Source organism: Corvus kubaryi, unplaced genomic scaffold (genome assembly GCF_017639235.1).
Source record: "Corvus kubaryi isolate FWS band 111438036 unplaced genomic scaffold, C.kubaryi_AGA036_p1.0 split3-73, whole genome shotgun sequence".
Classification (NCBI taxonomy): domain Eukaryota; kingdom Metazoa; phylum Chordata; class Aves; order Passeriformes; family Corvidae; genus Corvus; species Corvus kubaryi.
Genome location: NW_024582091.1, coordinates 19,294 through 42,649, shown reverse-complemented (window position 1 = coordinate 42,649; position 23,356 = coordinate 19,294). Strand labels below are relative to the sequence as shown.

Here is a 23,356-nt window from a genome sequence, read left to right as displayed (position 1 = left end):
AATGAAGTCATAAAGCTTCTGAACACTCCAAAGCACTGTTTGCCAGGTGGTGGAGAAAGTGTGAAGTGACTTCTGAGAACCTCAGTCATGACCTTAAGTGACTGCCAGCTGTTATGTAACAAGGACAGATGTGGTAATACCATTACATTGCATTATGCAATGGTAAATCACAAAGAAACAGAGGACATGCACAAGCTCCATCGGTTCGTGAACTAGACTGCTTCAGTAAACTTTCATGCATATTGCTCACACAATAATGTAGTTATTTTTCATTGTTATATTACTTTTTAATTGGTTGAAGACAGGATCCTGCTCATGAAATGTAGGTATGAGCAAATAGGGTATTTATTCCCTTGCTGCATTAAGAAATTTGAAAACACATACATACTTCCTGACTCTGGAAGTATATATGTACCTCATCACTGCTACTTTTTAATGTAAAAAGCAGGAGTGTCAATAAACACCTAAAAGTGGCTCAAGATGTATCTTGGAGCCCAGGTAACAGTTTATGCTTTCAGAGGCTACAGTCCAAGGCTTCCTGGTCATTCCAAAATGCTGAAGAATTTATGAAGCTATGGTGAAAAGCTCTACAGAACCGTCTCAAAAGGAAAGCTTTGAGTAAGCTTTTGCGTGTGAGATAGTGACATCCAGTGGTGAGTTTGGTTACCTGCACTGATCTCTTCCCCGATGAACAGAGTAACATCAATACTTGCATTTATACTTGAAACACATTAAAATATTTTAAACATATTTTAAAATTTTAAAAAATATTAAAATAGAAAAATATACACAGTTTTTGTGTTCCCTAAGCAAAAAACCATATTTTGATACATTAATTATGAAAATGGTGTGTTCACCTGAAGTGAAAAATTACAGAACCACAGAATGGGTCACATTGGAAGGGACCACAGTGAGTCACCTTGTCCAACCTCTTTGCTTGAGCAGGGTCATCCTAGACAACATTCTACAGGATCGCACCCAGAAGGTTTAATCAAGCTTACAATAAAAGTAAGCAAAAATGTTTAGCTATATTTGAAGAAATAGAACATTTCCTACACTACAGCTGTATTCTTTTCTATCTTGGTCAGACAAAGAATCACTACTTCTCTTTTTCCTGAAAATCTCAGTTCCTATAAAAATGGAGTTCAAGATCTGAGTTTATGATTCTCAACACTCACAAAGCAACTCTCTGTAAATTCGTCCTCCATTTAGGATTTGCAGCCACAGCATATTACCATCTAACTCAAACACAGCTTTTCTAGAGTGGATCCCTCCTTTCAAGATGCAGCTGTTGAAAAGCCCTAAAACTGTCCTTCAAAGTTCTGTTTAGAATACACTCAAGGATGTAGAAGACCTCAATTCACTGTCCTTCTGTGCCTTTCAGAGATAGGTGGTCGTTTTTATTGGAGATGGAGATCAATGTACCTACTAAGCTAGGAAATACTGCTGAAGAAGAGACATTTAAAATCCCTTATTGCATCTGTTCCATTTTGTCTAGAATCATGAGATTCATTGGACCAAAAAGAGGCGAAAATACATCCCACATTAAAAATATGGTATTTCAGTGGATATGGAAAAAGAGAGCATTCTAGGTTCTCATTTTTGGAAACTCACCTCAGTTACTACTTTTTCATAGGATACAAGGCCAACCTCAAACTCCAGCAAATTTGCCAATTAATTTCTGATAATCTCTCTTTTTACAGATTATCATTATTTCACAGTGCAACAAAACTACCTTCTACTATGATAAAGTTGCCAGGTTAATACTACTGTCTCCCTTGTAATGCTTTTCCATGAAGCTGACACCGTGTGCTGTTATGGAAAGACACATTAAGGCAGGCTGAAGGTTTGAGTCACTGCCTGCAAGATACATAGAGCAGTAACAAATCACCTCTGTCTCGTCTCACTCTCTGAAGGACTCAGCTGAGCAGCTATCTGCTTTCCTGTATGCATGGCTCTTTCACAACCAACCTAAATTCAGGTTTTCCAATTAAAAGCAAAGGTATTCCACCAGTCAAACATTTTGCTCTCCTTCACTTATACATACAAATTCTAAGCAGGCAAAACAGCCTCTAAATGAATGATCTAATTATTTTGGTTTATCAGCAAGTAGGCCCATACTTAATGTTATTACACTATCACTTCATAAATCCAGACTCATGATGAAAAAAGTCATGCTTTACTTACTGAGGGTTTCTCTTATGGTTTATGGTACCTACTTTAAAAAAAAAACCAAAGCAAACCAACAAGCAACTTCACTCTGAAACTTAGTGTTTCTTAGGCAAGTTTAGCTAGAGGAGAACCCAGATAAATTTGAGTCTTTCTGAAATGTAGAAAATGGGAATATTTTTCTGACAAACACACGTGCCCATGCAAAACAAGGTCATCTACAACAGCCAAAAAGGCTTCACTAAGGGCAAATCCTGTCTGACCCACCCGGTGGCCTTTTATGATGGAGTGACTGCAACAATCAACAGGGGAAGACCAACAGACGTCATCCAGAGACTTCTGCAAGGTCTGTGACACAGTCCCACACATCCTCATCACTGAACTGGAGAGGTGTGGATTTGAAGTGTGGACTATTCTATGGATAAGAAACTGGCTGGATGGACACAGGCAGAGGATTGTAGACAATTGCTTAAGTCCAAGTGGAGGCCAGTGACAAACGGTGTCCCTCAGTGCCCTTGTATTGGCATTGGTGCCCTTTAATGCCTTTATTAATGACACAGTGAGATCCAGTGCACCCTCAGCAAGTTTGCAAGTGACACAAAGCTGAGTGGTGCAGATGACACAAAAGAAGGAAGGGGTGTAATCCAGAGATGTTCCGCCTGGAAAAAGCTCCAGGCAGACCTTGTTACAGCTTCCACTGCCCTTCCAATAGGAGTTTCACTTTCTCCCTACTTAGGAGACTTGCATCTATGTATGATATGCATCTGCTCTCTCCCTCAAGTCCGTATCTCCACTCTTGTGAAGACTATTCAAGTGATTAAAATTAGTTTCACAAATACTTCCTTAACTTATAAATTTACAAGTGCTCTGCAATTTTGTACCCAAATGTTTTTCACATTAGTCTAAGATCAGTTTTGTAGATCATCTTTCCTATGTCTTAAATGACATCTATTTTAGACAGAACTGTACATCTCCAAACAAAGATACAACTTTTACTAAATATGGACAGTCTCCACTGTGCTCACATCCATTACAAATTACCTTAATTTAATGAAAACAGGCTACTTGAAGTGAAACTGAAGCCTTCTTCATTTTTACCTGTTTTTAATTTTCAGTTATTTATTAAATAAAGCATTAAAAAGGGAGCAAAATTACACAGAACATTACTAAATTTCTTCCTTTCCTTTCTGTTCTACAAAGAAGCATAAAACTACCAAATTTTCATCCAGTTTTAAAAAAATATATTTATCTAGAAGCCTTAAAAACATGAAGTGCAAATTAAAAGAAATGCAGAGATCATTTTGAATTATTTACTCAAATTAAACTGGGAAATTTGCCAAACTGGGAATTTTTATGAGAAAAAAAGAAAGAAAAAAGTCTGATTAAAAATAAATACAAATTAACTCAATTTAAGATACAGTGAGTGGACAGTTTTATTTATAAAATGCCACTGGCACACAGTACACATAGGAAGTATGAAACTTGATTTATAAAGAAGTGAAATGCTTCACAGAAGCATGGATTCCTGAGTTATTCTGAGTAAAATCTCTAATTTACTGTAATTCACACACAGCTCCAATTGGCTTAAGCAGCAGAAGAATTGATACTTGATAAGCACAGAGTAAAGACATAGCTAAAAAATACACAGGCAAATGGAAATTGGAAGATTGTGTCTCATCAATACTAGCCTTGGTCATGGTGGAAAACTATCTTACAGTGAAGGGCACAAAGACTTGTTAAGACTGAGTTTCATAATTTCACAGCCAATTCAAATGTACTGTAGATACCTGCTGTCATCTCAGTGTCCACAGCCACAATTACAAAGTCATCTTGACATCGGGCACAAAAATCCTTCTGTTTCTGCATACCCATGCAGAAGAACTGATTACCCGGACAGGTGTTACTACAACCGAAGAAAGAAAAATAGTGTTCGGCACTTTCACTTTTTTTTCTCGATTTTCCTTCTCTGCTGTAGCATCTTTAGTTCAGTCATTACATTCAAAGTTCTGTAAACCCAGGAGACCTGAAAAGTAAGTAAATTATTAAATTCAACTAATCCATATACCTTTACTTATCCATTTAATGAAAGCACCTACATGAATGAACACATACATACCACAATTATAATAGTATTCACCAGCAGTGGCGCTGAAAATACAAGTGAAATAAACATTCCTCTTGAATCAAAGTATTGGTATTTAGAAAAGAGCCTGAAAGAAAGACAATGAAAATGAAAGATGAAGCTTTGTTTAGTGTAGTTCACACATTCAACTTTCCCAGCAACTATTCTACATGGACATTGTACACATCATCCCACATCTTCAGATCACCAAGCATAGGCCAGAATTCTACCGTATTAAGTCAGAAAAAAGAGGCAGTCAATACCTCATCAGTTATGAATATTAATACCAGTCTTTCTCTTCTTTAGTTTTACTGTGCAAAAACTTACTAACATGACTACAAGAGCACATCACAAGAGTGCATCACAAACCATGCTTATTCTGAAGCATCTGAAATGACTTTTCTAGGTATTTTGCTTACTTATATTAGAAAAGATAACAAAAATAATAAATGTAACAAAGCTCTAATTAGGTCATATATGACTGAAGTGAAACATAAAGACGACAATTAGATGCCAGCATAAAGTGGTGTTAAACACATAACTTCCACTCATATCAGGTAAAGATTAATTCAATGCTCATCAAAATAAACCATCAGTTTGATTCTGGTATACAGGTTTAGTAAAACAGACAAATTTAATGCTTTTTATACACATAAGTAAGTATATAAAGCAGCAGTGGGATTTTTGAGAAGTGGGTCTTAACTTCAGCTATTAAACATGAATACCAAAGAAAACCCAACAAAAACAAAGCCCAAAGCTCACATGCTTTTCCTCTTAACCTCAGCACTCTGCTTTTCTCTCAGTTCTTTCACCAGTTAGTTTACAAGCATCCATATAAACAGATTTTAAGTAGTACAATAAATTATGCTATTAATAATTATTATAAGTTATGTTGTTTATTTTTATTCAAAAATGAAAGTGAAAACATTTACCTCCAATTCATGGCTGCTAATTCATTGATATATTCAGCACAGTACACTAAGCCTGCTATACAACAACAAAAAAAGTTAGATTCAATACTGATTTAAAAGTAAACTGCTTGTAATAAATCATCTAATCCAAATCCGTATACAAAGCTAGTACGTGTTCTGCCAGTCAGCCATGACTGCTTTGGCTAGGCAAGGTCACTGGATTCTCAGGCTGATAAACCCTGAGACAACACAAGTTGTTACTGCAATGTACAAGCCAATCTTGCTCTTCCTCATGCCATTATCACAGCTGTCGGCAGGGCATATGGTGAACTTGCTTCAGAAACTAAAGCTGACCATATTCAGCATTAGAACAAGGCAGAATAGAAAGCAACTGCTGGCTCTCAGTCGATTTCTTTTCTGCTTCTCCAGGACAGCAACACTTCATTGGGAAGCCGTGACACACACGGCAATGACCACCAAGAAACCTTACTCATCTCAGATCCTCACTAAGGCCAGGGTTTTAAGTCACTACTTCACACATTTTCCTGCAAATAAAATAAATGCATATTTATAGGTCATAGCAGGTTCTATCGCAGATTATCGCCGACAGACACATGCACTGCTAGCAGAGACTCACAAATTTGCAGGCACTGCTCTGGTGCCCGGCACCACACGGTGTGCCCGTGCACTCACCCATGCAGAGGAAGTGCCCGACCTGCACCCGGCGGTGCTGCAGGGACGCGCACGTCAGAAGGAAGCAGAGCAGGTGGAAGGCCGCCAGCCCCAGCAGCCAAGGCTCGGACCAGTCCGTGCTCTGCGGGCAGAGGGAAAGTGGGTCAGCCAGCGGCGGGGAAAGGGCGTCGCCGGGCGGCCACGGCGACCGGCGCTCCTCCCGCACCAAACGCGGCCGGTCTCGCTCACGGACCGCGCCCTGCAGAGCCCCCCGCACCAGGCTCGGCAAGGAGCGCGCCCCCAGCAAGGACCTCCCCCCTCCCCGCCGGACAGCCCCGCTCCCTCGGGCGGCCCCGATCCCCCTCACCGCCAGCACAGCCGACAGCCCCGGCGGGCCGCGCACCGCCGCCTCCATGGCGGCGGCGGCAGCGCCAGATCTCGCGAGACTTCGGTGGCCACAGCTTCCCCTGCAGGGCAATGGCGGGAAAGGGGCAGCGGAGCCTGAGGTGGCCCCGCATTTCCCGAAGCGAAGGGATTGCAAATGGGCTCGTGTTTTGGAGGACGGGCTGAGGTGGCTCCGCACACCCCGGTGGTTCCTTCCGAGCGTGGCTGACAGAAGCTGCCCTGGCTTTTCGGAGCGGGGAAGAAGCTCTGGTCGCGTTTTCAGCGGTTGATGTCGGGAGGCCACCAGTGTCACCATCTGGTCTGTGGGTGCCCGCTGGACTCGGCACTTTGGGTCCGTGGCCCAGCACTGGTGTTTGCTTTTGGTCTCCTCTCAGCAACACCCAGAGTCGGCTTTAGCGATGAAAGTGCAAGACAAAAAGAGCTTTAAGCCCAGCTGGGAGTTCTTTAAAAACAAACACAGTTGAGCTCGCCAGGCAGGACCTTAAGTCAAATGAAAACCACTACTTCTCTCCCAGCAGTGCCCACCGCGACCCCCGCCAACCTCGAGGGGCAGCGGGGCCCCCTCCTGCTCTTGCCACTACAGCAGAGCTCAAGGACACATTTTTTAACTTTGGAAGTTGAAAAAAAAAAAATGTTACAATGGAAAGGGAACAGCTTAAACATCGTAATTTGTAACTCCATTTGCTAAATGTATCTAGGTCTGGAAGAACCAACCACTCTTAAGGCTTACCACTTAAAGAGCATTTCAAACTCAGAATCCTAACAACTAAACTAAATCTAATCTAAAGGATTAGATTTGTTGAGCAAACAATACTTTGATATATACCTCCGCATTCAGCTTTCATTAAAATATTTTTTTTCTGACATTTTGGCTTATCAGATGTGAAGTTTTGGCTTCTTTTTTTTTTCTTCTTCAAAATGTTTTGAAGTGCATGTATAAGTAAATATTACAGATACTCTTTTAATTTAGTTTACCATATAGCCAGATACAGGTCATCATTGTGACCTGGGCTCTCTTCGCTGTCACACTTCTGCAATTTAGTGTGAGATACCTGAAACAAAGGCTTTTAATTTTTTTTTCCCCTTTAGGTTTTTATTAGTCTTTTCTCAACAGAAATAATACCTGGAGGCTAATCAAGGCTTTCACTTGAAGTGTTGTAAAATTAAATAAGGTGATAGAAAGGTGGTCATTTCTACTAACATTGTCTTAAAATTAAAACCAGGGGAGAAAAGATATTTTTATCCCACATTGTCGATTGGAAAACAAGACTGGAATAACCCTGTGCACAAGCACAGGCAGGGGTGTGGTCAGCTGGGAAGCAGCTCCATGGAGAAGGACCTGGGGGTCCTGGTGGCCAACAAGCTGTCTGTGAGCCAGCAGTGTGTTCTTGTGGCCAACAAGCTGTCCATGAGCCAGCAGTGTGTTCTTGAGGCCAAGAAGGCCAAAGGTATCCTGGGGTGCATTGGGAAGAGCTTTGCCAGCAGGTTGCAGGGAGTGATCCTGCACTTCTACTCAGCCCTGGTGAGGCATATCTGGAGTGGTGTGTCCAGTTCGGGGCTCCTCAGCACAAGAGAGACATGGAGCATCTGGAGCAGGTCTGATGAGGGGCTACAAAGATGATTAAGGGACTGGAACATCTCTTTTATGAGGAAAGGCTGAGGGAGCTGGGCCTGTTCAGACTTAAGAAGAGACGACTGAATGTCTGTCAGTATCTGAAGGGAGATGTCAGACAATGTTTCCAAGGCTCTGCTTGCTGGTGCCATGCAGTAGGACAAGATACAACAGACAGAAACTGATGCACAGAAGTTCCACCTGAACATGAGGAAGAACTTTCCTGTGTGGGTGACCGAGCACTGGAACAAATTGCTCAGGGAGGGTGTGGAGTCTCCCTCACTGGAGATAATCAAGAACCATTTGGACATAATCCTGTGCAGTGTGCTGTAGGATGGCACTGCTTGAGCAGCGTAGTTGAACCAGATAGCCCCTGTGGTCCTTCCAACCTGACCCATTCTGTGACTTGTCTGGACAGTCTTACAGCTAATAATAAATTAAATGGTTTTGTGTTTAGTAAATGAGGAATGAGTTTCTTGTAATTGCTCAGTAATTGGCTTCAGAAACTATCTGCAGTAGCTGAAGGGCTTCAGAGAATGCAGGATGCAGTCACTACTGTATGAGTGGAATATGCTGGTCAGTGGTGAATCTGTGATGCAGACAAGATAGGTAGATAAGAAATTATTTGCTTACTATAGCTAAAACATGCTGAATTAGAAATTCATGGAGCTTTTACTGTCAGCCACTGTAGCAAAGTGGAAACTTTCCTATAGGGAAATAGGAGTTGCTTCTTTAAGTTTGACTAAGATCAAGTTAGTAATGCTGTTTGTCAGCAGATGGTAGCAGATACATAAGTATTCCCATATCTTTTGTGTGGTATGTGTTCTCTTTCATTTATTTTTTATGGAGAATACAACGTGAACAGATGATACATGAAAGGCAATGAACAGATACATTACTCTTTTATAGGGAAAAACTTGTGTATCTGTCCTTTTATAGCTTCTTTGCAGAGCCAGTATGCTACAATTAGATCCTAATTTTTAGAATACTCTACTAACCATAAGTGTACAGTACCAATAATAATAATATAGAAATGTTTCTGTTCTTGTTATTATAAGTAACTTAAGTAGTTTCTGAAACTCACTCTCAGTTTTCTGTTGCAAGATTCAGATTCCTGCGTAATTTCCTTCTACACGACAGTATTACCCAAGCAGTTCAGATGAAAGATAAAAAAACCTGATTAGTAAAAGGATTTTTTGCCTTTTAACAACTGAAAAACTTCATTTACTTTACACAGAAAAGGATTTAAAATCAGACATTTATCTTAAGTTAAGTTGCTGAATAAACAAGCTGGCTGGTAAAAGCCTATGTATGACAGGGAATCCCAAACTGAAATGCTCAATTATGTTCCTAGTCATAGCCCTACATGCATGTTTGCTAGCAGATCATATTTCGCAGTACTAGAAACCACTTGGAAGTGCCTGTTATACTTCCTGCTGAGGGAAATGCAACCCTGATTCTGCAGGAGATGTAAGAGGTGTGTGAGCAAGTAAATGGGGCAGCCCCTCACGTCATCAGTCAAGGCAAAGATGGAAGGTGAGCACGTTGGGGTTAGTGACGGGTATTGAGAGCACAATTTCAGTGCTTTGTAAGATCCCACTGCTGAGTTATGTGGGTACAGGGACTGCTCATCTCTGCATTTCCTGCCTGTCTCACAGCCTGCTCCTGTGAAGTTATATGTTGTACTGACTGTCTTAGATAGTCTTTCCAGAGCTTTGGGAGGCATGAGCAGTTTCACTATGAAAATAAGCTGGGCCTGGGAGAGGAGTCTGGATGATCATGGTTGCTGAGGTCACTTCCAGGCCATCACTTATATCTGCTCTGAAGATTTTGCTTATATTCATGGTTGTGCTCAAAAGCTCTCTTAAATTTGCATTTGCTTCCCAATGCAACTGAAGTGAGCCTGAGTCTGGCACTCATTCTAATACACGTTTCACTAAAATCCTTCACTTTCCCTGTCCTTGTCATTAAAAAAAAATTATTTTTGAGTTCTTCCATTATTTTTTTGCAGCTGCTGTCATCTCTTCATCTTTTTATAGTACCACTGTTTATTGGTTATGACGTACTTGGAAAATAAGAATAATAATAGTGTTGTAAAGACTTCTAAAGAAATAGAATTTAAAACTGACTGGATTTTTTTATGTATATAATCTGTGATTTTCAGGTTTAGATGATGGATGCCACTTCATATAAGCTTGAGGTTACGCTTGCTTTTGAGAATGAGTTTGACTGGATGACCTCCAGAGGTCTGACCTACATTGCTCTATACTTTTGATTTCCCAGGGATATGGACTGGGACCAACTGGCTGGGGAGCAGCACTGCTGAGCACAGCCTGGGGAGCCTGGGGGGTGCAAAAACCTGAACATAAACCAGCAGTGTGACCTGGGAGCAAATACTGTCAGCACTTTCTTGGGCTGTATTAACAGCACACCCAGGAGATTAAGGGATTCAGCATTCCTCAGAACACATCTGCATCTACCTTTGGATACTTCAAATATAAGGACAATAGAGCTAAACAGCAAAAATTCAGCAGAGAGCTGTCAAAATATTCAGGGAGTTGAAGCATTTGTCCCGGGGCAGGAGAAATGCAACCTGACAGTGCTTATTGAGGGAGCTTATAAAAAAGATGGAGCCAGGCTCTCCTGGTGGCGTGGTATGAGAATGAGGGGCAATGCAACTAAAGTGAAGCTAGAAGTTTGGGCTGGATATAAGGAAAATATATTTCCTCATGAGGACAGTCAAACAATGGAAAAGGTATCCAAAGAGGTAGAATGCCTCTTTTTTGGAGATATTCAGGACCCAGTTGGATAAAACCCTGAGCAATATGGTCTGGCCTCATAGTGAATTTAGCTTTGAGCAGGAGGTTGAAATTACTTTTTAAGGTCCCTTGCAACCTGAATTATTCTGATTCAATGATTCCACAACTTAAAATGAGAAAAATCAACTATTTAGTAGTGTTCACTAAACAATATTGCTTTAGCCTGGAAGTGAAATAAATGCTTTTGTATGTTCTTTTCAGAATCTTATTCCCTTAACTTCCTCTCTTTCATCCACTTTCTGTCAGGGCTTTTTTTCCTCATTGCAAAATATCTTCAGGCATCATCATGCTTATTTTTCTTCCTCTGCTATTCCCAGACAGTATGCACAGTCTGAAATGCAAATATCTTTTTGTTTTCTACCTACTAACATGATCGTCTGTTAAATTATTCCACTAATCCCAACAAAGATCTCAGAATTCTTTCAAAGCCCTACTGTATTCTGGCAAAGCAACCAGGTTTTATTTCTGTTGGGATCTTTGGCCAGTCAGGGTGGAAGAGGCCAACCATAGTTGCAAGCAAAAAGCAGTCCTCACAATCTCAAATCCTGTTCTTAATTATACACTTTACTGTCTCTCTGACTCCTTCTGAAGTGTTCTTCTCACAGAATTGCTGCTTTGATTGTTTTTCATCTCAGAAATACCACCTTGTGTCATTCCATGGGATGGTATGGAAATTAAGCACCTCTACATTTCTTTGATGTGTGACTGCATTGCACCTGACATATAATGCAGTGCATTTAAGTTGCAATACAGCTGTTGTAATAAAGGGCAAGAAGGAATAGAAGTATCTGGGATGTGCAGGGCAACTTTCATGATTGTATCTGATCTGACTACAGAACTTCATGTCAGCATTGTATTTTCTGCTTCAGGACATGCTCTTAACGCACTTCCCAGCTGCTCCTGCCTGTCATTCTTAACATGTAGGGGAAGTACAAGCTGCATGCAGCAGGGAGCAGCAGGAGCAGGATCAGCAACTGGAAGAGACATTTTTTTGAACATGTCATTGTTTTGAGAGATCTCAGCCTTTTCATCTCTGAGACTGAACACTTGATACAAATCTTGTACTTTGAGGCTCCTGCTGCTTCTTGCTTATCATCATTCTCTAATGAATGAAGAATGACGGGTGGAAAAATGGTGGTAATTCAGCAAGAGACAGCCAAGAGCTAGAAAGCCAGCACATCCATCTATTGATCCTGGAGCTATCCATGGTTGTTGCATTCTGGTTTTGTCTATTCCATCTCCTCAGCAGTCCATAGTTCTCTTGGTATAATTTGTCCAAGTGGCTCAGACCGTCTGAACACTTTAAGTTAAGATTTGGGTTTTTTGGAAATAGAAGTTGACACACACAAATTATATACTTTCAGATACAACAGTAATTGCAAAGGTGTAAACATCTATACATTTAACATGTGGAAATACTGAATTAGCACCTATCAGCTCCTTAATATCTGTGAGCTAAAAGCATATGACCTGAGAATAATCACGTTTAAATTTTCTGGCACCGTTGTGGGAGCTCCACTGCAACATCTTGCATCAGAAGAGTCAAGAAGCAGTCAGTTAGCCCTCCTCCAGTCTTTCTGCAGTTTGAGGTTTTACAGATTCATAGTCTGTTCCACAGTGTCGTTCCCTCATGATTGGCGGGAAATGTCTCTAGCTGTATTCCTGACTGGATGGGGGTGTTGCAGTGGTGATGATGTTTTGAATTGTTCACACACCACTCTTCAATGTGTGATATATATATTTTAATTCAAGGTTGTCTCCCATAATAGCACACCAGTGCTGACAAGTCCACTGTTGGGAAGATTATGACAGAGTTTTTGGTACTATTCTGTATATGGGTTTTATGACACTTCTGTGTCAGAATTCTCTGTGGAATCATCAGAGATTTTGAGTTATGAAGATTTTCCAATTTTGTAGGTATCTGTGGTATTGCAGCTCCCCTAAAAGCTCAGATGTCATCCTTGTACAAGAAATTAACCTGTGGATGGGAGCTTTGAGGCACTGGAAAATGAAATGTGTGAGAGATAAATCAGCAGAAATGTTTACGAAGCTAACACACAGTATATCTCGAAAACCTGTGAGAAAAGTCAAATTGAACAAAGTCCAAGTCAATGATGAATGCAAGGAGACCACATAGAATATTTTGGGCAAAGACTAATTTTCAGAGATGCAGACGAAAGAATTGCAGACCTAACTCCTGAATTCTTAGTTGCAGGCCTAATGTTTGCAATTCCAGGATTGTGCGATATTTCGACAGTGAAACACATAAAACCATATGTGTTCTGAAAGTTGCCATTGGCCGAGAAACACTGTAGTGGGAGTGGTTGAACATAGGGCATGTTGAAGGTGAGTACAGTGCAAAAGGTAACCAGTTTCAAATTGAGAGTTGTGGGATTTAGATTGGAAAAGCCCATGTTCTGTTGAAATAAAGGAATTCAGCAAGAAATATGTATCCATCCAGTAACTATTTCCTGTACTTCCTTTCTGGAAAAGTATTCTACAACTGGGGATCCTCTCCTCCAGCTCCATTCTCCCATTTTTACTTTCTGTGTCCAGTCCTTCCCATGCCCTGCTTGTACCATAAACAGTAGTGCCAGAAAGTAAGGTAGTAGCCATTTGTTAAAAAAAAAATAAAATGATCCCCTGCCTTTTGGTGGCATACTAGAAAATACAAAATAAGAAATAAAAAGCACAGCAGAGGAAAGACAGTGACAAAATATGGTAACACCTGGGGCACCAATAAAAATCTATTCCAGAGCCTGCGTTATGAGTTGAAGGACAGTGCTCTTCTGGGTGCTTGACCCCACACACAGCAGTATGAGGAATGGCAACATTCACCCCTTTGCAGTGTACATTGTAGCATCCTTTCCTTGTTACTGCTGTTTTCTCTGGGGTACAATTAAATTTTATCTTTCTTAACAGCACTGTCTATGGTTTCAAAACAGGCTCTCCTAACATGTTGCCAGATGTATTTACATGACTTGACTATGGGTAGCACACATTCACAGAGGGACAGGGAGAGAAACTGTTTCACTGTTGTCCTAATGAAAACAAATAATGTATGATCCTATGAAAGTAGCTGCTCTGCCCTCCTTGCCCCCTATCCCTGAAGTGAAACTACTGAATGGCTTCACTGTGTCATTAGCTGCTGCTATGGGAAAGATGCAGGCAGAGATCTTTAAGATTGTCTAGGCTTTCACCACTAGCAGTAGATAGGCAATCTTCCAGATGTCATGAACCACAGGAATTCACTGTCCCTCACCAGTACAATACTGAGTCAAAGTTGGGGCTCTAGCATTATCAAATCTCTTCAGCTTCAGAAATGCTCATGGGGAGACTGCAGGGTATTGGGATGTTCTCACTGGGGAGAGTGGTTAATCTCCCTTTTCCGAAACCTTTGAATATCTCTTAAGAGAGTCCTCCGGTCTCTTCCAAGCTTCAGAGACTTTGTGTTGAGTAGTGCAGTAGCCTTGTTTTTCTTCTTCCAAACAAAATTTTTTTGTTCCCTGTAAAAGAGGTGGATTTTCCTGGGATTAGCACACTTAGCTTTTGTCCCTATTTTTCAAATGTTGCCTTCATTTTAATTTTAACTTCATGCAACATTGACTCGGTAGGGTGGGACTCTGCACGGATGGCCTTGCGACTTTTCAGACTGCTATCAGATCATTCAACCTCACAATGAAATTTTTAGTCCTTTCAATGACTGAATTCACCAGAATCAGGGTGGTGACCCTCTGATAGCTGCCCTTGTTTTTGTTCTCCTGAACTGAAGATGTGATGGTGCCATAAGATTGATGGGTTAAATACTGTGTTGTTAAATAAAGTTGTTTTCTTTGGAAGTAGAAAGGCCACGTATACATTTTTGTCTCAGCTTGCAGTTTGCAGTGATGATCCCACCACGATGCTGCTCTGGCTGTTTTTATTTTTTTTGGAAGGTCCGTAAGCTTGTGACTGGTCTCCTATTACTTTCCTGATCATTCTGGATTTCCTTCAACTATAGAGGAAGGACAAGACAAGAATATTTCCAGATCTGTTGCTTGCAAATAGCAGGAGGACTTCAGAGTTGCTGAATTCTTGCTTTAAAGGCTGTACTTTGTGTCCCCAGTAACCCTGGTACTCTGGATTGCATCTCAGTGTGAAGCTTTCTGCTCAGTTCAGGGGAGAAACCACAGTGTGTGCATGGGCTGTGTGCCCAAAGTGTACTCCTTGTAACTCCAAGCATGGATACTCAGCACATTCATACCTAGGAGAAGTGATGCTGCTCAGTAAACCGTTAATGTACATTCACCTTAACTGTTCAAGTTGAGTATGTTATCCTTAGTTAATTAACTCAGTTCATCCTCACTGGAGAAAAAAAAGACTTCTACAGGCTGAAGGTCTAAGACAGAAAGTTGAAGAAATCTGTGAGAATTTCTTTCCATGGAAACATTCAGAGAGCTCTTTAATTTGGTTAGTTTCTGTTTAAATTGAGGGAATGAAATACTCCTCTGTATGTTTGATATTTTTATTTGATCTGTTGAACATACAAAGGGAAAATCAAAGTAGTAGTTTTAGTATCTGTTAACTACTCATCTGCTGGGGTTTTTTTTTGCAGATATCAGAGCATTTTTGAGGGCTTACCTCTAGTTTTGGTGGGGTTTTTTTAGTGCTGTTGTAAGGCTAAGGCTGTTACAGGAAAACCTTCCTTTTATGGAAATGGACTTTTATGGACTAAATGGTACAACATTTGTGTTTGTCAGTGTCAGTAGCAGATTCCTAGAGAAGAATATAAGATCGGAAAAATCAGATAGTGATACTTGCCCAATAAATTCTCTCTGTATCTCGCAGCTCTTTGCTTTTGAATACTGAGAGCTGGAAGAAATTTTCTGTGATTGAGATTTGAATTGAAGTTGCTAAAGGCTCAGTGCAAATCATTAACCAATTCCTGGTGAACACCAGAAACAGATTTAAAGAGTGTTGGTGTCCAAATACATGTGCAATAAACCCAATATAGCTCAGCTGGGTGTGAGTCCAAGGGTACTTCAGCGCTCAGTGGAAGATGAGGAGAAACTGGCATCCAGCACCTTTTTCCTGTTAAAAAGCAGCGGCAGGTGGCGCTCTGACTTTGTTTTTCCTCAGGACATCGCCGTTTCAGGAGTACTGGAGCAGTATTCACAAAACAGGCTTTGAGGAACATTCAGATGAAGGAAGTTTTGTGCTATAGATCGTCATCATAATAAAAAGCCCAGCACACCTCTTAAGTGTATGGAACAGCGCCTATGCTTCCTGCAGGTATTAGTAATTGCTCTTTTAGCCCCTACTGCTAAATATTTTCTGTGGGTACAAAGACACTGCAGACTTCTGTAGGACCCTACTTGTTAGGGAAAAATCCAGGCAGGGTCTTTTACTTTAAAGGTTAGGGAAGCAAAAAAAATGCCACCAGTAAGACTTAAAAACTGTGTTGGGTATCTCTGTGGAAACATTTTAAACCGTTCTGCTTTTTTTGAGTGTCTGTTATGAGCCAACACCTACTGCCAGTGTGTCTGTCCCATGCAGCCTGCTGTGCTGTGCATGAGAAACAGCATCTGCTTTGGTCCATGTGTGCTGTGTCCTACAGCTGTTGCTGCTACCAGGAAAGGAAGTGTGTATTTGGAACATGGGAGGGCTGATGAATAGGAGGGCAGTAGTCAAGTGACTCTGAGCCCTATGACGTGCTTTTACTAAGTAGAATTTCTTTGTAGTGTACTTGATCACTGTTGCCCCCTAAGAACATTTATTAACCTCAGAATAATTTATCTATGAGGACAATGAAATTACCTCAGAGTTCTGATTGCCTGTGGATTCTGGCATCCTCCCTGGTGCAACTTAAACTGTGGACCCCAGTGGCTCTTGGTGTCTTTGTTGAGGCTGGCTCTGGAACCTCCTCTAGCTGCACAGAACTGGAGAATCTCCATGTGATGATGTGATGGACAGTAGAATCCTGGCATAAAATTTAGTTTCACAAAGGAGGGAAGACCTGACTTTCTTTCCAAGAAGAATGGTTGCATTATTAGGTAAGCAGTTAATCCTCCTTTAGTTTCCTGATTTTTAATGTATAATAATCAAGTGTTTGGTTAAACCAGGTTTTGGCCATCTGTTAGGGGAAAGCAGATTACTACAGAGAGGTGCTGTTGGGCTGCATTCACAAGAATCCAAGTTCCTTGTATTCTCTAGACACTCATGATGATGGTGTAGGGAGAAACTGCCCTAAAAATGAACGGAGTGATTCAAGTCCTTTGGAGAAGGGAAGTTTTGGTAGAAAATGGTGCTAGCACGCTGTGCACAGTGGAGTAAGAACTAGGGTTTACTATGACTAGGGACATGTGCCTTTCTGGCTTATTGAGATGCATTTGAAGATTATGGAAAATCCTGTATGAAACCAGTCTTGTTGAATTTTTGTATATATTGTCAGTGGGATTAGTGCTGAAGTGCAGCCTGACCTTTCTGTATGCCCATTTCCCTGTTCAGGGAATGTTCTGGTAGGAAGAAAAGTTCAGTTGAGTATGTGCCCAAATGTAGACAATACACAGTCATGGAAAAATAAAAATCCTAGAACTTAAGTGCACCTGAAAAATGGGACCTGAAACTTGTATTATATAAAGTTCTGTTTCATTTTTTTTCCCCTGTGATAGCTAAATGTTTGTTTTGTAAATTGCAGAACTGTTTTTGATTTCACAATATTGGTCTCCCGGAAAACACTGCTGAAGGGTCTTCTGTTAAGAACAGTGAAAATCTGTGCTAGTTGCAAGCAACAAAGGCATGGACTTCTTTAGGGCTTCTAATGAATGCTTCTGTGGAAAAAAATAGATAAATATAAAACATTTCATGGAACATACATGAATGTTACTGATTGAATAAGGAGATGACGAAAGAACAATGGGATTTTCAAGTCTTCACATTTTCTTGGGAAACTACGAACAGTTTGTCAGTGGTGTACAAAGAAACCCTGGAGTAAACTGAAAAAAACAGTAATATAGACTGCAGTTCCATTTTATTGACATCAACTGTAAGCAATCTTAGTGATAATTTGTGTATTGTAATTAGCAGATTCACAGTGTAGTGATTAATGGGAGATGCAAACCTGAAACAATTTTAGTAATTAAAATGTTTAAAAACAGATGGAGTTAAGATATTTGCTACATACATGACAGTGGAAATTAAATAATATCTGATAGGTAATATTAAAGGAAAACTCGATATCAAAGGAAAATTTTGGGACTGGGAACTTGAATTGCAATGTCAGAAAATAAGAACTATTGATTTACTGTATTAATTCTTCTAAAAATGTGCGTGTGCATGAAAGTCTGTGCACTTGGTGTTCTCTCCTAACAAGAAAGTTTGAGAGAAAAGTGTTAATTACAGAAAACACTTTTTTCTTACAAATGTTTGCTGGAAATAAGAACTATTAATTTAGGCTGTACTAGTAAGAGGTTTGACTATAGTAGCTGAAGGGGGCAGGACTACCAAAAGCCTTGCAGGCAATTCACTTTTATGGGAATTGTGTGCAAGACTTGGTCAGCTCTCTGATTTTACTTTTTCTCTCCAACTGCTTTCTTTAAGAAGACTTGTTTGGGGATAAACCTAAGGAGGAAGACTCCTGTGTGGGGCATTCTCTAAGTAAAGACTTAATGCACCTTTTCCAGATAGATCAGTAAGCAGCATGTTCAACTGATGTTCCTACCCGGTCAGGGTACTGGGGGTATTCATTTTTACATAGTTTTCTATGTATTTGAAAGTAAAAAATTGGTTCTACCTTGTTTAGTCACCCATCTTCAATATGCATTTCTAAATACTGGAGAATTACTAGTCTAGAAAAATGATGAGTATAATTAAGGATTTAAAAAATGGCACTGTTCCCTCACACAATGGTTTTTTTATTTCAATTGAATGCTATCAATGTGGCATCTCCATCTCTGGATATTTTCAAAACTTGAGTGGACAAGGTTCTGAGCACCGTGACCTAACCTCGAACTTAGCCCTGCTGAGAGTAGGAGGTTTGATTGGATGACCTCCATGGTCCCTTCTATTGTAAATTTTTGTATTATTGTGAAGATTCATTTTGAACTATAAAAATATCTCTTTTATAAAGGACGAGATAACTCAGTTTTATTCTGACATAAACTCTTGGTATAAGGAATATATCACATTTTTTTTCCATAAACAAATACACTAAGAATTTTTCTCCTTGATTTTTTTAAATGAGAAGAGTCCTTTCTGCAGAGTTATATCTTTTCCTTCACCTTGATGATCAATAGTGTTTCTTGAATAAGACTTTTTTAAAAGAAAATACTTTTACAGCCAAGTCAATACCCATGAGTCTGCTTTTGTTAGTCATGAAATATTCCATTTGCTTTCCATGCATGTCTTAATTGTTATCCTTTTTTTTAATATATATTAAAGGACACTTTTCTTATGCAAGGAGAGAGTTCAATGTTTGGTTTTTTGTGATACATTTGGCAATACCACAAATTTCATACCAGGGGACTGTTCCAAAGAAGCCATTTAGCAGTTAGTCTCTGAGAAGGGGTGGGAACAAAGACATTGCTGAGGACACCATGCAGCTTGAGGCCCTTCCAGGATCAGATACCAGAGCAGGGGGAGCTGGCATGGTGACAGCCATGAGACAGCTTCTTCAGCCTCACCAAAGAGCCTTTAAACAGGTGTTTGTGCTCAGCTTTGAGAAAATGCAGTTTCTGATAATCCTGTTGAAATGTGTCGTGATAGTTATACCCACAGGCTCGCCTCAGCAGTTGATCAGACACAAGGTGTTGGCAGAGTGACAGTCCAGTGTGTATCAGTTCCTCAAAACACTGGTAGACTTGGAGTTTGTATAGAGCCTAGACGCAGATCAAGACATCCCCAGTCGTTCAGAGTCTAGGCTGAGAATTCTTGGAATCATTTTAGAAACTGGTAGGCTTTTAAAATAGAGAACACATTAACTAGGAAATGACTCTTTGGCAGTGCTTAAGCAATGCCTTTACCGAAGTCAAGTTATCACTCATAAAAATAATAGCAAAGGCTGTTTAGGATTACACTTAAGAATTACATTTTAAAGGCTGTTATGGGAATTGAAAATAATTTATATAAAAACTTGCAATGTTAAAGCACAAGAAATAATTCAAAACCTAGGTCTGTAAAAGCTGTTCTGATAATTTTTTGTCATCAAGATGAAGTCGGTATCACTGTCAGTTCAGGAAAAGTTACAAATTACTGTGTATTTTGTAGTGTTACCCAGTGTCACCCAAAGGCTGCAGTACAACCCAAACATACAGTGAGACAATGACAGATTGTAATTACTAATGTTTCATCCTGAACAAACCCACACATGCTCTTCTTTCCTTGTAATGAAAGGGTAGTTCTGAATTTTCTTGGTGGGCAGAAGACATGCACCAAGATATCTATTTCTGCTAGCTTGCCTAAAGCAAGCTCAGTGCTGTAAAATTTAAAACAGAAAGCTATGAAAAAAACACAGGAGAGGAGATCAGCACAATGTGAACAGCTGGCAGCTACCCAATTGCCTACTGTATCTGGTATTCATAGCACCCCAGTTTCAGTGTTTGCATCATTGTGAGTGAGATGAAGTCATAAAATATTAACAAGTGATTTGATTTTTTTTTCTATGATAATTTTAATAGGGTACTGAGGATGGGGTGCTTTTGTGATTTAAGGTAACAGCTTATCAAATGAAATGTAGTGTAGCCAGCTCTTCATTCTTGCCAAGGGGACAAGGATTAATGTAAGCTCTTGAAGTTTTTACACATTATGGTACTAGACAGGAATGTTTTATTGCTAAAGGAGTTCAGAAACAGAAGAAGCACTAATACATTTGGGGCAAGATGAAGACAAGGTGGCAAAAGCCAGAGCGTGTCACACAGGAAGTGAAGAGAAGAAAGCAAAGAGAAAGCATTCTTAAATGACTAGGACAAAGGGCCTAGAAACAAAACCAAAACCAAAAACGCCTGAAGCATCAACAGATTAAAACTAGCTCTCCCATGGGTGATTTTCAAATATATGCAGACCTCCAGAGCTGCCAAGTACCAAAAAGAAGAAATGCTTTAAAAAGAAAAGAAGAAATGCTTTAAACAGAAAGAAGCTGGGTAGGGAGGATGGCCTCAACCAGGATGACCCACATATTGCCATGCTGCAAGATTTTTCCTTTGTCAACGTAAAACTGACACTTGGAAATTTTCACTTTCCATCATCATTCACTTTTCCATGGTCAAGCATTGTGGTGGGTTGACTACGGCCAGTTGCCAGACACCCACCCAGCCCCTATCATTTCCACTCTTCAACAGGACAGGGGAAGAAAGCAGGATAGAAAATCTCAAGAATCAAGATACAGACAAGGATATGGATCACTTAGCAATTACCATCAAGAGCAAAACAGAGTTACCTTCAGGAAAATTAATTTATTGTCCATTAGAGTTGGATGGAGAGAAACAAAGACAAAAATTAAAGCACTTCTGTTCCACCCACTTCTTCCCAGGCTCAGCTTCAGTCCTTCTTTCCTGGCTCCTCTATGTCCTTCTTTCCACACACTGAACAGGACAGAGGGATGTGGAATAAGGACTGTAGTCAGTTCATAACACTTCATCTCTGCGCCTCCTTCCTCCACGTCTCCCTTGCTCCAGCATGGATTCTTTCATGGGCTGTAGTCCTTTGCATGGCCTCTCCAGTAAGCAGTTCATTCAGAGCACATGCATCTGCTCTGGCACGGTGTCTGCCATGGCTGCAGCGTAGCTATTTGCTCCAGCATGATCCTCCAGCATGATCAGGGTGACAGCCTGCTTCCCCATGGTCTTCTCTATGGACTGCAGGGGAATCTCTGCTCCAGTGCATGGAGCACCATTCCTACCTGCTTCTTCTCTCACCTTGGTGTCCACAGGGCTGTTTCTCACATGTTTTCCCTGCCACTGTACTGCACTGGGGGTTTTGCCTCTCCTTAAATGTATTCTCCCAGAGGTGCCACTTGTGGCTGTGGGGCTCAGCTGTGCCCTATGGTGGATTGGTTGGAGCCATCTGGAACTTGATGTGTCCCACACAGGATAGCCCTGTTCCTGCCCACAGTGACTCTTCTGCATCCCCCACTGTCCAGCATTTTGCACATAAACCCCAGTACAAGCATCATGACACCTCTAGCCACTTTCTTCAAAAAATGTAGGAGACAGAGACAGTATATATGTTGTCATTACATGTCAGGCCATGCTTATTTGAAAAATATCAGTGTTTATGGTCTTCCCTATGGCCTAGATCTGAAAATTACAGCAGTATTGTTATTTTTTTCCAAATGGGGACAAAGGTAATTGATGGAGTCATAGTGCTTATCTGCATGTGATTGATAGGGCGAATCCCCTCTCTCACTGGGTAATACAATCTTACCTAGACAGTGAAAGATCACATTGCCAGTTCAGGCATGCAGTTTTCTTGTGCCACAGCATGATGGAGCATTCCTTTGCTAGTCTTTCTGCAGGCAGAGATGACTGTGGAATTTGTAAGTGCCAATGTTTCGAACACTGTGAATAACTGAAGCCTGATTTGCTCTTCATTACTGATGTGAAGATGCAAGAGAAAGATTGTTCCTGTGGCTGGACTACAGTTTCTGCAGCAATTGTCCTCCCAGCCTACAGCAACTACTTGTAGCACATGTAATGCACAGGAGGAGCTCAGAATCTGAAATGCTATTTTCAGCCTTTTTAGTAACAGTGGTGATAACTCTTGCCATGATTTAAAAAATCTATTAAATGATTGTTAGTGAAGTGTCATTTTGGGAAAAAAAATTACTTGTCTTGTAAATCCATGCTGGTTTTCACAGGCACTGTTGTGATGTTTGCTTTCCCATTCAATTGCTTTCTGTCTTCTGGCTTTTGATGAGTCAAAATCCATGCAAGGACTGTCACTGTTGTATGTATGAAATGAGAAATTCCCAATTTTAGGAAGCTATAGATGCCTTTTCCATAATTGCTATAATTTCTTTTGATGGATAATTTATGGATGTAATCTCATAACAAAACTACACATATGACAGTTGAAACTGCATAACCTTTGCTGGGAATAATATACGCCACTGTAAGACAGTGAGAGGAAAGGATTCCTAACTCTAACAGTGTGTATGGAAATCTGTGTGGCATCTTCTTGATAGTATGGCCTGAGTAACAACAGCTGATACAACAGGAATATGAGTGAGCAAACAGAATACCCCAAACAAACTATTCTGAAGGGTATTTGCCCAAAAATCTGATACTGCTAGGAAGAAAATAACAATGATCGAGTTTGCTTTAGATGACCTTCATTATGATTAAATTATAACAAAGAAATTACCAAGATACTTTTGAGAAAATAAATCAATTTGAAAACTAAAAAAAGCTTGGAAAGTAAAAAAAAAAAAAAAAAGGCTTGAAGATTTGTGATTGTGGGGAGAGATTCTGGAGTTAGTGGAACAGAACAGCAACTTAGTCAGATGCTATGAGCATCCAGGCAACAGTCTGGGTGGCAACACAGAGACCCACACCTTAGATGTGTGTATGTGAACTTGTGACATGCTTTTTCATTAGCGTGTCTTGGCAGATTGTAAGGACATACACATAAAAGTAGAAAACCCGTATCTCCATTAGCAGCTGTGGGTAAGAAT

At 40.4% G+C, this 23,356-nt stretch overlaps 1 protein-coding gene across 2 annotated transcripts; it reads right to left on the bottom strand.

Annotated features, from left to right (window-relative positions):
* Positions 1 to 3,577: 3,577 nt before the first annotated feature.
* On the bottom strand, positions 3,578 to 6,589 carry LOC121659191 (transmembrane protein 18-like). Of its 2 annotated transcripts, none has more exons than XM_042017091.1 (5): positions 6,242 to 6,589; positions 5,896 to 6,016; positions 5,224 to 5,278; positions 4,286 to 4,379; positions 3,578 to 4,192 (listed from the first exon to the last, which is right to left on the bottom strand). In XM_042017091.1, the coding sequence occupies exons 1-5, from the start codon at positions 6,572 to 6,574 to the stop codon at positions 4,109 to 4,111; spliced, it is 687 nt and encodes a 228-aa protein (XP_041873025.1). In that variant the 5' UTR covers positions 6,575 to 6,589; the 3' UTR covers positions 3,578 to 4,108. The 2 variants fall into 2 exon arrangements, with proteins under 2 accessions (XP_041873025.1, XP_041873026.1); XM_042017092.1 differs by having other exon boundaries at positions 5,224 to 5,275.
* Positions 6,590 to 23,356: the final 16,767 nt, after the last annotated feature.